This window comes from Colias eurytheme, chromosome 28 (assembly GCF_061535395.1).
Source record: "Colias eurytheme isolate Ceu_HAF_F1 chromosome 28, ilColEury1 Martin Lab GWU primary, whole genome shotgun sequence".
Lineage (NCBI taxonomy): Eukaryota > Metazoa > Arthropoda > Insecta > Lepidoptera > Pieridae > Colias > Colias eurytheme.
In genome coordinates this window covers 675031-692840 of record NC_143007.1, presented here as the reverse complement: position 1 = coordinate 692840, position 17810 = coordinate 675031, and the positions used below count along the sequence as shown (strand labels likewise).

General features: G+C 33.6%; 2 protein-coding genes across 2 annotated transcripts; both read right to left on the bottom strand.

Moving 5' to 3' along the window:
- Positions 1 to 121: 121 nt before the first annotated feature.
- Positions 122 to 3986, bottom strand: LOC149896426 (zinc finger MYM-type protein 1-like). The gene is given in 4 exon segments (XM_090117620.1): positions 122 to 1199; positions 1201 to 1577; positions 2081 to 3091; positions 3851 to 3986. Coding segments are annotated over 3 exon segments (1404 nt in total). The 5' UTR covers positions 3075 to 3091; positions 3851 to 3986; the 3' UTR covers positions 122 to 1166.
- A 4751-nt stretch (positions 3987 to 8737) lies between these two features.
- On the bottom strand, positions 8738 to 10253 carry LOC149896425 (uncharacterized). Its single transcript, XM_090117694.1, has one exon. It carries the CDS (start codon positions 10055 to 10057, stop codon positions 8864 to 8866), a length of 1194 nt encoding a protein of 397 aa, XP_089973820.1. The 5' UTR covers positions 10058 to 10253; the 3' UTR covers positions 8738 to 8863.
- Positions 10254 to 17810: the final 7557 nt, after the last annotated feature.

Below are 17810 nucleotides of genomic sequence, written 5' to 3'. Positions count from 1 at the left end.
GTTTGTTAAAAATTAAAATTTCTTCCTTCTAGCTTTGACACTAGCGAACTCCGAAATCACGTCTTCAAAATTTATATTTTGTGTTGCTTCATGTTCTATCTTTAAAATACCAAGATTGTTTAATCTGGTTTCGGTCATTGTAGACCGCAAATAATTTTTAATTAATTTTAATTTGCTGAAACTTCTCTCACATGAAGCTACTGATGCACATATTGTTATAAATAACTTTAGTGCTACCGTTAGATTCGGAAGAGATTCTGTAAAATCCCATTCCACAATAAATTTCAAAAAGTCCAGTATCACCCAATTAGAGACAGTAATATTAGCCGCTTTTAAATGTCTTCTCAATCTTGGTATTTCTAAAAGGAGTTCTGTTTCTGATACTTCATCGTAAAGGTTAGTAAATTTTGATATAGCTAATTTTAACTGTTCAGTGTTTGCCGAAAGCAAGGTCTTTGACTGCACAACCTCAAACAATGAAGCTACGTCTTTAATGGACTTTACTCTTGTTTCGAGTTCAATATTGAATCTGTCAATGCATTCTAACATGTCCTTTTGAAGTTCCGCTCTAAGTGTAAGTCCAGCCTCGGTGGACGACGCTAACTCACCGGGCATGCGTTTCTTGCGACGAATTCGTCGTTCCATCGAAATGTTGTATTTTTCCGATTTTTGTACAGCAAAATCTATTGCCTCTTCTGCTAGATGCAACCGTTTCTCTCCAATGAATAGACGAAGTGCTTCTAGTTTTATGATTATTTCATCAACACATAAACCTTTACTTTGTAATGCGATCTGAGCATTGTTCACTTCCCTTAGCACATCATTCCAAAAGAAAAGAAAACAAAGAAATGAGAAATTGCACACAGCAGGCATAAGATTTTGTGCAGCACCTCTAGTTTCTAAATTTACGTCTTGGTCACATAGTTCCTCAATTGCAGATATTATCCCATCAAAATTTTCAGCCAATACTTTTACTGCACCGTAATGAGCACTCCATCGCGTTGTCGAAAGTCTTTTAACAGATGCTTTGCTGTGATTGAGGAGCACTTCCCAACGACTTGTGGAAGTTGAAAAAAAGTTAAATATTGTTTCCACTGCTCCGAAAAATGTAACACAAGTCACATTTTGTGCGAACGAATGTTGGCCGCATAAATTAATTGAATGATCTATACAACCAATAAAAATTGCTTTATTGTTTTTTTCTTTTACAATAGCTTGTACTCCTCCGTGTATACCACTCATAACTGCAGCATTATCATAACCTTGAGAACGACACATCATAATATCTAAGCCATCGTTTTCAAGCTTCTTTAGTATTTCAGCGCTTAAGTCAGCTGCTTTTTTTCCATGTAAAGGAAAGAATCCTAAGAATACTTCTTTGACTTCTACTTTTCTATTATTAATTTTTACATAACGAATCACTTCAGACATTTGATCAACATGTGAAACGTCAGGTGTGCTATCAAACATGATACCGAAATATTTTGCCGATTTAATTTCGTTTACAAGCTGACATTTTACATGATTAGCTAAAACATTTATGAACTCATTTTGTATTTCTGGCGATAAATATGTTATAGTAGAGCCATTTTAATAGGCAACATTTGACAGTTCAACAAAATTCAACAACGTAACCTAGTAACGACAACATATAATAACATGATATTTCTTTCTGTTAGATCTGCACATTTGCTTAACTTTTTTCAATAACGATTACATATTTATAATAATAATGACCGATACAAGTAATTTTAAGATTTCATTTTACTGATGAACCATTCTAAACATAATAAACAATTTCTGAATTGAAGAACTGACGTCGCTACAATTTTGTGTCAATAAACCTTTTTTCTTTTTAAATACCAGAGATGTTACTCTAAAAATCGAGATCTGACATCTAGAATCGAATGCATTGATTACTTGTGAACAAAAATCATCATAAATTAATAAATTCGATTTACAAATGTTTCAAATCCGTATCGATTAATTCACTTTAATCGATGTTTTTAAGCAGGTTACCTCTCTTGGAAGATAAAATTGATAGATGTCAAATGTTGCCTATTAAATTGGCTCGACTATACTTTAGGTGATTTTTCCTGCTCCAAATATAGTATATGTTCTTTGAGTACTGCATCATACTTTGACAGCAGTTTAACTAGTTCTAAGAAATTACCTTTATTAGACGACCCTTTGGTTTCATCATGTCCACGAAATGCTAGGTTTTGTTTAGCCAAAAACAATGTTATATCTAATAATCGAGATAAAAGATTTTTCCACTTCTGTTTTTCCGTATTCATTAATTGCAAGGCTGCATCATCTATTGTGGTGTGAGATTTTAATCTCATTTCCAAAGCTTTCCACTTTTCGAAATTTTCTAAATGTTCACATGAAGTTTCATGGTCCAATACTTTAGGATTTAGTTTCCACCACTTCTGAAATCCAGTTGTAAATGTTGTTTGTATGTTACTGACAGCAAATAAACGACAGCAAAAACAGTACAGGTTATTTGATATAGGAGAAAATACCATCCATGATCGTAGAATTTTTTCACCACTAGGCATCGGTTTATAAAACCATTCCTGTGAAAGATGACGAGAATCACCTTTAATCTTTGAACCATGACGAGATACAGTAGGAAACGGTCCTTCTTTGTTCTGGAAATGTTCACTGCCCTTTTTTATTATGTCAATGCGAACATTATCAGGTACCGGTAAACTCCAATGTGAAACATCTCTCAAGTGTTGAACTGATTCTTCAAAGCTAATGCTATCTCCGAAAGTAGCATTAACGGCGTCATTTTCATTATTTATTTTGATTCCGTCAAGGTCCTGGGTCGTCTTCATTGATTCTGTATTGTCGATGTTGCTATCTGAATGTGAGTCTCCAAGATGTGAATCATTACTTTCGTCAGCAGGAGACTCGGGTACTTTACTTGAACTTTGGCCGCTATCTGCTTTTGTGACATATTTGAAAAGAGAACCGGACATGCTCTGAATTTCATCCATTTTAGCCTTTTTGGCTTTTCTCTGTTGAAACCCGCTTTGTCTTTTCGAAGTATGAATTCCCCGAGGCATATTTCGTTCTGGGTATTCTAAAAAATATTTTTAGTTAGTAAGTGAAACGTTGATTTTATAAACTAATTATAACAGTAAATAAACACCTACACGTTACGTAACTAGCTTTGTGAAATATATTTTTCCCAGACGCAGGATTGTTAATTTATATTACCTAACAATCCTGCGTCTGGGTGTAAATATGTTTTTAAGTATTATTAGAAAAATATTAGTTAAAAACTCCACCGTTAATTGTGATATCCGTGCCACGAGTGCTCGAGCTGCTCATCTCGGAGCAAAATCAACGTACGCGAAGTTGTATGATATGATTATGATAACTTTCAATCAAAAATCTAAACTTAATGTATTCCGTTTTTGTAAACAAATCCCATTGCTATTAGATAGGAAAATATTAAGTAAGTTAATAATAAATAAGAATATTATTTACAATTAAACATTATTACCTAAAGTAATATCGTAAAACGTGTAGAAATATAAGTAAAATCTTTTTACACCAGCAAAGTCTTTAAAACCTATTTTAATAAATAAATACCTTTAGTAGATAAGTAATACTTGCCCAGGCTAAACAAAAAAATATTATTGCAATCCGTCTGAAATACCTTCTTTAGGTACCTATTTATCATTTAGGACGTCTCAATAATATAGTTTAAAATACACAGTAATTAAAAGAGAATAAAATTGAAGGGTTTTTCAAAATAATCTAAGATACTGCTATTAGAAACTAAATGGATAAAAAATGTAAGTATTACCTGTAATAACAAAAATAATTCACTTACCTTGTTTATTTTCTTCAAGAATCGACTTTTATACAAAAAATGTTGTTTATAATATCTAATAATTAACAAACACTTTGCACTAGACTTTCACACGTTCACGTAAGCGAATATTGAAATGAATGCGGTCGGAAACAAAAGAAGCCCAATCCACAATACAAGTGACGAGCGCTATATCGAGGGAATCCCCTGACTAGCGTTGGTTATGCGCGAACGGGGTATTAAATTTTGGGGGAATCCCTGATCGATTGACACTGTGCACATTGTTTTTTTTTAATATCAATTATTATGTTCGTGGTACGATATTATAGTTACCTAGATAATTTTATTAGTGGCGGTTATGCTCTCTGCCGCAGATTTACGATTTTTTATAAATAGAAAGAACTATAACTGATGGTCATAGTCGGGCTCGGGTGTCACCCCTAAACGGGTGACACCCGGGGCGGGCCGCCCCCGCCGCCCCCCCTTAGCTACGCCACTGCCTATTCAACACTATCACGTATATTTTTATACATTGTGATTTAAACTAACAGATAAGTTAAACAGAACATATTCCGTCTAATTACAAAAAAAATACGTGTTTCACTCGGGGACTGCCGCGGTAAAGCTATTGCATGCTATGCCTTCAAGCCACACCTCCGCGCCCGTCCCCGTGGGGAGCGTGAGGTTTTTTCGTTACGGAATTTCTCGATTCGGTCCCCGCGCTCAAGGCCCGCGATAGAAGCTATGCAATAGCTTAAAAATACGTGTGTCACTCGAAGACTGCCGCGGTTGCGCTATTGCATAAAATCGCATCGCTGTGCCGGTTGGAGTGGGGGGTGTTAGGTTTTTTCGTTACGGAATTTTTACATTCGGTCGCCGCGCTCAGTCTTAGATAAAAGCTATGCAATAGCTTAATAAAATGTGTGCGTGTACTAGTGTACACACGTAAGAAGTGAAACTTCTTTATGACCTTATTTTTCAAAAAATAATTTACTATATGCAACTTTACAGAAATACGTCGAATCACGCGTGGTAGGGATAAGACAAAGATGGCGCGTACCGGAAAAATGTCACGCGTAACGAAAAAATGTTACACTAAATTTTTTCCAACCCCGATAAAGAAGTTTCACTTCAAAAAACATAAATAAACCTGGTTTAAACCCAGACTAAAGTCATGGTTTAACTTAAGTACTAGACTACAGGCCCATGTTGAAAAAGTTATGGGTCATTTGAACCACCAGGTGACCTATCTAGAACGATATAAGAGCATCCTACTTACTATTATAAAAGCGAAAGTTTGTAAGTATGGATGTATGGATGTTTGTTACTCTTTCACGCAAATACGAACCGATTACAATGAAATTTAGCACACATATAGAGGGTTACTTGGATTAACACATAGGATAGGTTTTATCCCGGAAATCTCACGGGAACGGGAACTATGCGGGTTTTTCGTTGAAAACGCGGGCGAAGCCGCGGGCGGAAAGCTAGTAAGAGCATAAAATAATAAGATTCAGCACTATGCCGTCACTTGTAAGCTGTCCAACTGAGTGCAGATGAGAATTCGAAAGTACAGGTAGAGATTTTTTCCCCTTGTCTCCATGATTTTTGTACGGCGTTGCGGAATAATGGATTAAGGGCCGATTTTACAATGCTTGGTTAAAACTTATCCGTCCAATAAAGTATAATACACGATAATATTAAAATGTCACGTAAACTGTCAAATACGGGCAATTAGAATACGTTTTTAAAATGGTAGTTTTATACATTATTCGACGAATAAGTTTTAACCAAGCATTGAAAAATCAGCCCTAAAAGCAGTATTGAAATATGTAGTATGACACAGATGCTGTACTTATAATTAGACCATGGTTTTAATACTATTTGTGTGTAATAAGACGGAATATATAGAAATTGGCAAATAACTTTTTCCGGTATTACATAAATATCTATCTATATTCTATATCAATAATGTTAAAAAATAAGAAATAATTTAGTTAAGTTGTCGATGTTTTTATAAGCTGTCGTTCCTCGCCAAATAAAATTATTTTTACATATGCTTTTGTTTTATTTAAGTCATTTAAAGTTAAGTTTAATAAATTATTATTGCTTTGTATAAAAAATAAGCAGAGATAACCACGGGCAAAAGCTAGTATTTCTATAACTTATGTGTTATTATGGTAACATAAATACATAGCCTCTCTCACTCTGCAAAATTTCTACAAAATGGTTCAATAATTTTGACGTGATTGAGTTACAAACAAAACTTCCGAATTTATAAAAGTATAGATAAATCTAATATTATAATTAATGCGAAAGTTAGTGAGTGAGTGTTTCTTACTCATTCACGCAAAAACAACTGAACGGATTTTGATGATACTGGGCAGTGGTGTAGGTTATGAACCAGAATAACACTTAAGCTATAGAAATATGTGCTTGCTTTTGCAAAATATGATTGTATTTTATTCAACAGTAACGGCTAATTGGCTTTGTATGAAATTCGCCACAAAGATAGTTTATAATCCAGATATTAAGACCTTGTACAAAATCAAGCCAAAATATATTATAAATACTTAAAATAAGGTGAAAGAATAAAACACGTGAATATTGTAAAAATGGTTTATTATAAAATTATAAAAATACAAAATCATAGCTGCATAGCATATTATAATTATTTTAAAGTGCATAATATACAAACACATTGAGTATTTTTCAAAGTGAGATCCAATATATACAGAAAACTATTATGTTGATGATTTCTATGAAAAATCTTGTGATCTAAGATCCTAAATAATGCAAATCTACACTCGACTCATCTTTCACAAATTAAAGTTTTTAACTATTTTTCGGAACAAATGTCGTTAGAATTGCCAAAAAAATATCGATAAATTATTATTCAAATCTAAAAATATATAATGCCGACTTCGATGATCTTCCTACAAAACATACATACCGAATTTGATTTATTGAATAGGAGTGAAGATTGACCTTATTTGGGATCTTGTTTTATTTACATATTTTATTGTTTCATTTTTAATTTCATTTTTCATATTTTCGTACACTTATAAATTATAATTATTGTGATTGTCTGTTAATTACGGTGCATTCACATCAAAATAACATAGAGCTAGAGCTATGAGCAAGAGTATTATTTCGTGATCTTTTAGTGTAAACGAAAACTCGTATTCAGTGTTGTTCAGTGTTAGAACATTGCATAGAATCTTTTCGAACGCACTAAGAACAACGAAAGAATGCTCTACGCCTGTTTACACTAAAAGAATTTGACATAGTGGGGTTAGAAAAGGTTATAATGCGGATTCGCTCGTTTATAATAAAAGAAAAAAAACGGTTTTAAATTTTCCGCTTTATTTTTTATGGCAGTGCAAACAAAGGAACATTTGGGCTACCTACATTAATTTTAAACGGTCTCCACTAATTTTAAATGGTCTCTTCCTTATTTTCTGTCTGTCTATCTTTTCTTGATAAATATGGCTGCTGGAGGTTTTCTTGATAATTTTGGATGTGTATGATCATTTTGGAACGAAAAACCTACCTCTTTCTAAATATGTACATATTTACTTGCTTTCCGCCCGCGTTTTTGTGCACTTTATATTATAATCGCGTGACAGTCAATGATTTTATTTATAAAAGATGTAGATAGGTTACCAACACAACTTTCGATCTTCCAACACGGCACACCACTCATACGTCAAAGTGAGATGGCATGATTCAAGTAACGTGTACGAAATAGATACAACTAAAGTATAATGTGGCTAATTACCCACATTTCGAAGTGCCTGCTTTAATAACCTATCTACAATTTTTATTTATAATATCATTAGGGGCAGCTGTACATTTTCAATCCCCTATTTAACATCTAGTCGCGGTTTTTGATAAAAAAGTATTATTTCCAAGATCTTGTCTATACTTTTTGTAAATTTCTTCAAAATTGGTTCAGTGGTTTAAACCTGCGAGCATAACAGACTGACTAATTACTTCGCATTTATAATATTATTACTGGAATATTGCGTGTTTTTATCAATATTTCCTTATAAATACAATGTAAAATGGCGACAAAGTCAATTATAATATCAGGAAACGTATTTATCCGCTTTCATATTCGTTCATAGAAACCGAATGAATAACCGTACTTATATCAATATCTGATATCATGAATACGAAAGTCTGCATTTCGGTTTGTCACGCTTTCGTAGCTAAACAACTGCATCGATTTAGATGAAATTTTGAATGAAAATGCTTTGATGACCCAGGGTCAATAATTGGCAATGTTTTTTTGATAGAGTGCAAGTTAGTTTTGCTTACGGTTTTCCGGTTAAAACCGCAGGGCACACCTTGGTATGCACTTCATATTATGTACATACGTACATATATATAAAACAATTTAATTATTTTTTAAATGATCATAATATACAGGGTGTCTCACTATTGGTATACTAAGCGCGAAGAGACTTGTAGTTTTGCATACACTGATCACGTAAAAAAATACTAAAACAACAAAATTACGTCAAAAATTTTTTGCTAAATTTTTCCTGAAAATCCATGTTTTCTTCTCTAGCTTCGCGCAGCCGGCATATACCGCTTCTCTAATGTGAGCATTTTGTCTATGAAAACATAATATTAAACGATAGCTCATGTGCTGGTGACAAAGTTGGGCGGGTTGCTTGTTATGGGTGTACACATAGAGTTTTAAGAATTCATCTACTTGAAAAAAAAATGCGTCTGGAATTTTTTAAGTATTTTTTACGTACTTAGCGTATGCAAATCTATAACCTCCTTTGGGCTTAGTATACCAACAGTGGGACACCCTGTATAATGCGTAATTCAATTATATACCTTTGATAATATATGAATGATAGTTTGAATTAAAAATATAGGATGTTTTAGTATATTATCTAAACATATTAACTACACATACCTAGGCACAAAATATAAATACTCCTAATTACAATTAAGTCCATAAATTCTAAGTACATATTACGTAATATCACAAAAAACTAAAAATACACGGTCCATCTAATCCTTTGTATCCGTTCCATTGTCCTCTTTTTTACGAAAATTGAATATCTTCTCCAAATTTAATGTGTTTTGATTATAAACCGTGTGATCAGAGTCGCCCCAACTAACTGGCGTGACTCTAGTATCTTTTGGTTGATTTTCAACATTTTCAGGTGCTACTTCAGGTATAGGATTCAATACTACCTCTGATTGTATACTAGGTGTTGGCTCAGGGTTCGACACACCGTCCAGCGACGCGCATCGATTCAAAAAATTCATCATTCTCTCTTTGTAAAATTCCGAACTCGTTTCTGTATTTTTTGCTTTATTATTTTGATTTTTCAAATAGAATCCATTATCGTTTTGCGCCAAAAATATCCTCTTTATTTTCCTACTCGGATAATGGTCTATCAAATTGGATTTTAACGGTACCAACTTGCCATTTCTCGGTAGCCTTTTCATGTCTCCTTTGATAGTTGTTACTACCTGAATACAATTGCCGCGTCTCTCATCGCCGTCTTTATAATTATTTCTCATGCCTTTAAACGATATTTTTACACTTAAAATCGACCAGAGTAGCTCTAGAAACGCAGCAATCATTATATTAATCGACAGCACACGTTTCGTAAACAAGTTTGAATTATCTTCCTTGAATTCCGTCGCGTTGCGCGCGATCACGAAGTGGGATTCGTTTCTATCTAGAATCTGCGTATGTTCTATAATAAACACGTCCTTCAACAGTATTTTATCTTTAAATTCCTTTAAAGTATCGTCTGAAGACAGCGTCCACACCGCAATCATGATAAACGAAGTCAAAGATACAATCGTGGAGAGTACGGACATTATGAATAACCAAGTTATATTCCTGTCGATGTACCATCGTACAGAGGCTAATATCGCAGCCAACCCTGCCGCTAGCGCGAAAATAGTTAACAAACTTGGTGCTAAAACTAATATGTATGAATAATCATGCGTGTTTGTCGATGTATCCGTTGAATTAGACGTTTCTGTGGCATTTTTGTCAAGCGAGTTATCTTCTTGAATGTTTGGGTTGACCAGCGCTAGACAAGCTAATAAAAACGAAGTAGCAGCTAATGCAATGTGTACCCAAGCCAGGCCGGACACAGTGGACGCCGAATAGCGCCTCTCGGAAGGATACAAGTTCCTTGTATCTGGCTTTGTTTTCACTTTTATCGTATAAACGTCCTCCATGTTGTAATTACGACATGCACAAAACAATCGACACTACACGTTTTTTCAAACACTCGCACATATCTTTTATAACAGGAACCGTTAGGTTATTTTATTATGTAAACATCCGCACTGTTAAGTGGTTTGACAGTTTTTAACGGAATTTGATGAAAAAATTACGAATACAGGCGCGTCTCGCGCGCACGAATGCCACAGACTGACTAAAGTGATTAGTGAAGTTTTCAAATCACAAATGTTAGTTGTCAGTTGTTTGAGCATTTGCAATGAATGGAATATTGTTTCCAAAGCTAATACGATAATATGTTAATAGTATTTAACCTTATATGCTTACTTATACCTTGGAATTTGCATTGAAATTATATTCTTCATAAGCTAGTTAAGCTTTTTTTAAATAACATGTTTATTGTCTGTTCTTGTATGTCTACTTATAAAAGTGTTAATTTATGAATATTTGTATGCAATAAAGTAACTTATAAGAGTTATAAGATTTTATGAATGAAATATTGCATTGAATGAGATTTTTTATAATAGCGATATCTACAAGGAAATTATCGGCTTGAGAACCATGTAGAGCTGTAAAATGAGAATAATAAACAAAGGCATTAAATAGTAATAATAGTATGTACTTAGTTAAATCTGAGTAAATGAGATCTTAATTTTTTTTTAGATTTAAGTATAATATTTTTCATTTCAAATATTAGCTGTATTCCGCGGTTTTAACCGCAGTGCTCTGTTCCTGTTGGTTATGCGAGATGATATAATATAGTCTATATAGCCTTCCTCGATAAATGGATCCTATCTAACACTGAAATAATTTTTCAAATCGGACCAGTAGTTTCCGAGATTAGCGCGTTCAAACAAACAAACAAACTCTTCAGCTTTTTAATATTAAGATTATTAAGTATCTAGATAAGTATAAATATGCATACTTAGTAATTTTTCAGTTATCGAATTAATCCTCATTATGTTCTAAATAATAAATAAATAATAAATAAATAATAAATAAATATTATAGGACATTATTAGACAAATCGACCTAGTCCCACAGTAAGCTCAATTAAGGCTTGTGTTGTGGGTACTAGGCGACGATAAATATAATATTTAATAAATACATATATAGATAATAACACCCAGACGGCAGACCCAAGAACAAATAATTGAGTTCATCACACAAATATTTGCCCTGACCGGGGATCGAACCCGGGACCGTCGGCTCAGTAGGCAGTTACTTTACCACTGCGCCAACCGCGTCGTCCAAATCAATCAATAGGTAATTAATTATTCTTTACTATTAATTATCAAATTGAATCTGTATTACTTTATGCATTTCTTTCCAAAATAGGTACACGATCGTATTATTGAGCCTTTGAACTTTAAAATCAGTCGAAGGACACTTAAAATGCACATAATAATTGATAGACGCTAGATGCAATTATTATAAATGGCATACATAAAATAAATCCATACTAATATTACCTATAAATGCGAAAGTAACTCTGTCTGTCTGTCTGTTACTCAATCACGCCTAAACTACTGAACCAATTTGCATGAAATTTGGTATGGAGATATTTTAATACCCGAGAAAGGACATAGGATAGGTTTTATCCCGGAAATCCTACGGGAACGGGTTTTTCTCTGAAAACGCGGGCAAAGCCGCGGGTGGAAAACTAGTATAACATAAATTAAATGCTATGCTTAGTAGATTAATTGCTGACATTTTGAAGTGAAACTTCTTGAGAGTAAAATTTCAAGGTCGCGTCAGGACATGAGGACAATACCGTCACGTCATGGAGCAGGGACGACGTTTGGTATCTTCAAATCATGTCAAAGAAGATCCACTTCTGAAGAGTGTGCCCACGCTCTTTTTATAAAAAAAGGAAGTGTCATTTAAAAAAAACCGTTAAAAATAACCGATCGTTTATTGTTGATTTAAGCTTGACCTCAACAATATAACGGTTTCCTTTATCTCAATTGATAGGCGAATGTATATGAAACGGTCGTGAGTCGTGACAATTTAATTATTATTTGCTTATTATTTAGGAGGAAGGTAAGTAGGTTTGTATGTTATTTTTTATGGTATGACGTTAGTTTCAGTGGTTGCGTATTTACCTAATTACTAGGTAATGTAATGCACTTACTTAATAATATTTAAACAATAAAAAATATTTTAGCGCAATCATTCATACTGAACCTAAGTATTATTTTTGTAAAATTTTGTTATTTCTGTAAAATACGTAGACTATTTTCATGACATAATGCATCTGCAGTCGGCAGTATGTATTTTAACATGAAATATCAGTAGTTTTTGCTACATCTTTTCAACACGCAAATCGCAATGCATACAATCTTATGCGATTGTAGATATAGGGTATTTAGGGAATAAAAAAAACCAATGACTCTTCTATAAACTTTTTATATCGCTTCACAAATTCGGTCCAAAGGTTCACGTAGACAACAAATGAAAAGTAGGTAAATTAGACTTCATATTAGCATCCATAACTCAAGCTGTAATATTTTTATATAAAAATAAAATACCCAGGGTGTCCCACTGTTGGTATACTAAGCTCAAAGGAGGTTATAGTATTTCATACGCTAGCTTTAATATTTTTATATAAAAATAATATACAGGGTGTCCCACTGTTGGTATACTAAGCTCAAAGGAGGTTATAGTATTTCATACGCTAGCTTTAATATTTTTATATAAAAATAATACCCAGGGTGTCCCACTGTTGGTATACTAAGCTCAAAGGAGGTTATAGTATTTCATACGCTAGCTTTAATATTTTTATATAAAAATAATATACAGGGTGTCCCACTGTTGGTATACTAAGCTCAAAGGAGGTTATAGTTTTGCATACGCTGAGTTCGTAAAAAAAACTTATTAAATTCCAGACGTAGCTTTTTTTCCAAAGGATGAATTCTTAACCAGCACGTGACTTATCGTTTAAGATTATATTTTCATAGACAAAATGCTCACATTAGCGAAGCGGTATATGCCGGCTGAGCGAAGCTAGAGAATTTTTTGATGTAATTTTGTTGTTTAAAGTATTTTTTACGTAATCAGTGTATGCAAAACTACAAGTCCCTTCGCGCTTAGTATACCAATAGTGGGACACCCTGTATAAAGTAGCTTGAGCCTTGAACTACCTACTCATTTAATTATGACGAACTTTTAACGCAATAAACATACATACAAACAAAAACTTATAATTACTGGCTAAATAATCACACGTATTCAGTCCAAAAACTTAAATAACAATAGGTAGTTACATACAAAACAATTGTATTTATTAGTGTAAGTATTCACATAAAACCGTAAAGAAGATTGCCTTGATAGAACTCGTGTGGTCGAATAACCTTGTTTAAACTGTATATTATATCATCTTTGTTATATATATATAGATATATGTTTTATAATATGTTTGTTGCAATTTGTTGCATTGAAATTTGAATGTAATGAAAGATGACATCATAATACTGCTCCTGTATTTATTTCGAAATTAGCTTTCCGTCCGCGGTTCCGGCCGCGTTGTTTAAAACACTAGCTGTGCTCCGCGGCTTCACCCGCATTGCTCCGCTCCTGTTGGTCTAAGCGTGATGATCTGTGGTGATGATATATAGCCCTCGATGAATGGGCTATCTAACACCGAAAGAATTTTTCAAATCGGATGTTGGAGTTCCCGAGATTAGCGCGTTCAAATATACAAACTCTTCAGCTTAATAATATTAAAGTATTCTATGATATTATGTTGTATGATAATATATTTATTGTATGACAAGAAATCAAATTAACGGTCTCTTAAAAAAAATATATAATTTTTTTGAAGTGAAACTTCTTTATCGGGGTTGGAATAAAATTTAAGTATAACATTTTTTCGTTACGCGTGACATTTTTCCGTTACGCGCCATTTTTTTCTTATCCCAACCACGCATGATTCGACGTATATCTGAAGTTGCATAAAGTAAATATTTTTTTGAAAAATAAGGTCATAAAGAAGTTTCACTTCTTACGTGTGTACACTAACTAGTACCACAGCTAGTACACAGAAACATTTTTTTCAATGCGCTTTTCAGGGTTTCAGTTTTTATTATAACTAGCGAATTTATATTACAATAGCGAACGAATACTTAGGAGTAGGTAAGTAGGTAAGTATAATTAATTACTTAATAATTAATATACTAGGTACACAGACATACATATTGTCTAGGTACGTACTATGATTGACAAAGAAAACAAAATCTGTTTTATTTCAACTGAAACGGAAGCAAAAACCTAATTTCGAATGATGACTTCATTATTATTCAACAAGCTATTTAATTATTCAATAAATTATTACAAAAAGGCGTAATACATTTTACGCTTTACCTATAATCGCTACGATAAATCAATTGAATGAATAACAATTTCATGGTTAACTTAAGAAACGCGCGAACTAAGCGCGCGAAAAATTTTGGCGGCCATGTTGCGAAATGTCAGATTTCGCGCCAATTATTTTTTTTAAACCATTGAAGTTGACATTGTTTTTTTTTTATAATTTCTAGGCTTAGGCACGTAGCCTTTAACTTTTGTATATAAATAAAAACTGAATATATTTTCCTATGCAATAACCAGTTATGAAGTCGATCGTATCAGGCAGCTCAATGTTATATAAAAAATGTATTTTAAAATGACTTGTACAGAAATTTTAAAAAAATCGTAATTGTTAACTTTTAACTAGATTTTGAACCGCTTTTTATGGAAAATAGAAAATATTTGTCACAGGTCCGGAAAGCAGTTTCTACAGAAGTAAGCGATCAAGAAACTATAATTTCTACCTACGTACTTGCTATTTCAAAACATGTACATACTATAATAATACTATTCAATGTATACTATAATATCGCAATATGAGATGAGATATTCATATGACTAAGCTTTTACCCATCATAAAGCTGACTGCGCTTAAAGTTACTTAACCTATAATAAAATTACTGGAATAAATACTTTTTAAAGAGTAATTAAAAGAAGAATTGTCCGTATTTATGCAAAATGGAACCACTCGACAAATTTCGTTTTTTGCTTTTATTGAAGAATACTCATCCAAAAGTGGTCTAAATTCTTATACAAACAAGAACCACATGATTTTTACGTTGGAAACAAGGTATACTAAAAGCAGAAAGGAACCACCAGCAACAACGAATACTTACATATTAAGCAAAACCGAACCACAGCACCACGGGACTGCTTCGTTCAAACAAATAAACGATATTACTATCATGTCATTTTATACAAAACAGATCCACACCTACTTGGTACCATTATACATTACACATATTTCTATTCATAACAATTATTTTTAATACACAAAATGGAACCAGGTTTCTGTGGTATGGTTATGCGTAAAATAAATACATAATTTAATTGTAATTTTTTATTGCAAAATAAAACCACAAGCATTCGGTTCTATTATGCATAAATAAATATTGTAAAACATTCTGAAAACCATCATCGCTATATGGAACCAAATGCCTTTACTTGTTACAATGCTTCTCATCTTTAAACAACGTATTTCATTACTTAAGTGCAAAACTCCGATTTTTTAAGTAAAACGTCGAACATCTGTCAATATAGGTGACATTCAGCGAAGTAGTTCGAATACGCGACGGTGTTTTTTTCCTCCGCGAAGTAAGTTCTATTGTTTTTGTTAATTACCTTTAAAATTAAATGTGAAAATGTTTAGTAATAAATAAATAAGCAAGCAATGGGTAAGAAAAGCATTGGAGACGAACACCGAAGATAATAATGAAGATACAACGGGTAAGTAGTTTTATTTAATGCATATAAGTACTTATTGAATCTGAGATGCAGGTACGCTTTATCCACTTTTGATTCATTCCCGATTGTGGTGTGATTTTAAGAAGATAGTTCATTAAGTAAGTACAAGAGGAATCCTCTGTGGATTTACGTATTTTAACGACAATGTCGTTGTTCACGAAGGCGAGTCGAATTAGGGCCGGCGCCCACTGCCGGCACGGCACGGCATGGCACGGCAGAGCATCCCGCGGCGTGCAATGGCATCCCGCGGCATGCCGTGGCATGCCGTGGCATCCTGCTAAAAGCCCCACTAATGCTGCATAAGTTTCAACCTTATTTCAACTAGCTAGCAATGATAATTCCTCGACCCCAAAGCAAGACACGTCATGCCGCCGCATCCTGCGGCGTGCCGCGTCATGCTGCAGCATCCTGCGATACGTCGCGGCATCGTGGCATCGAAATAAAGTAACTTGAATTCTAAACTGATTGAAATAAGATTCAAAATAACTTCATTAGTAATAAAATCCTCTGCCCTGCCATGCCACGCCGTGCCGGCAGTGGGCGCCGGCCCTTGAGTCATTTTGTTACGATTCATCTGTCATTGTGAGATGAAACTACTAAAGTCTAAACCCTGTTTTAAAAATAACTGTCGATGATCTAGGTACCTACCTACTATTTTGGTAAAATACGTTTAGATGTATTTCTGATGCCGCTGTAACAACAAATACTAAAAACAGAATAAAAAAAGACGTGTGGCACTCGGGGACTGCCGCGGTAAAGCTATTGCATAGCATGCCTTCAAGCCACACCTCCGAGCCCGTCGGAGTGAGGTTTTTTCGTAACGGAATTTCTCGATTCGGTCCCCGCGCTCAAGGCCCGCGATAGAAGCTATGCAATAGCTTAATAAATATTTAAGAAGCTCCCATACAATAAGCCGTGATTTTTTTGGCGTTTTTATAGATAATGGTACGGAACTCTTTATTGCGCGAGTCCGACTCGCACTTAGCCAGTTTTTTGTACATGGCGCATGTACATACAACATACTTAGTCGTCTAGTAGGGACACGGCTTTATAAGAACTAATAATATTTTGCTGTCGCCATATACCTACCTACGTATAAAAGCCACGCGGCTTTATTATTTTGATTTAAAGCTTTTTTCTTTTTATTACAGAAGATAACGAAGAACCTTATACGTCGCTGCCTCTGGAGAAGCTTTCTTCACCTTCTAGCGATATTCAGTGCATATTACATCTCATTCCACAAGATGCACAGTTTTTATAACGGTCTCATTAGTGATGATGCAATAGAAGACCACATAGATGGACTAGACACGGTGGATTTCGAAATCCAATTTGATGATAACGTCGAATAAACGTCCTATATAAGTATTATTTTATGTATTTTATTAATTAAAGCTTTAATTACGATATTATAAATACATAGTTTCATTTATATCATGAAATCCCTGGGATGTGGTTCCTTTTTGTATAAGAGAAAACCTATCAATTGATAAATGTTAAAAGGAACCACATGCACATTTTCTTAATTATCTAGAAAGTTTAAGAATATTCAGAGCAAATTTATATACACATACTTAAATAAGTAATTTATCAATGAATTTAAATAAAATAAATTTTAATTTTACTTCATCTAACAGAGCTGCAAATGTTTTTGTAAATCCTTTGATATCTCAGAAGTGCGTTTTTGCTGGGTGGTTCCTTTTTGCTTAAATACGGACAATTCTAACACGAATAATATGTCGGAAAAATGACAGATTTCAACCAAATTGCAAAATTGTTAACAGTATTGTAAGTTTTACATAAATTGATTCAAAATTGTTTTGTTGTATTATATACCATGTAAGTTGAACTTTTATGCCATATGTTAACAATTTTTTTATAGTCATCACATGGTCATCAGATATTTTTATCTTTGTGTCAAAAAAGTTCGAAAATATT

Excerpts from the sequence above, each read along its gene's own strand:
- LOC149896425 (XM_090117694.1), bottom strand. The coding sequence starts at position 10,057 with ATGGAGGACGTTTATACGATAAAAGTGAAAACAAAGCCAGATACAAGG.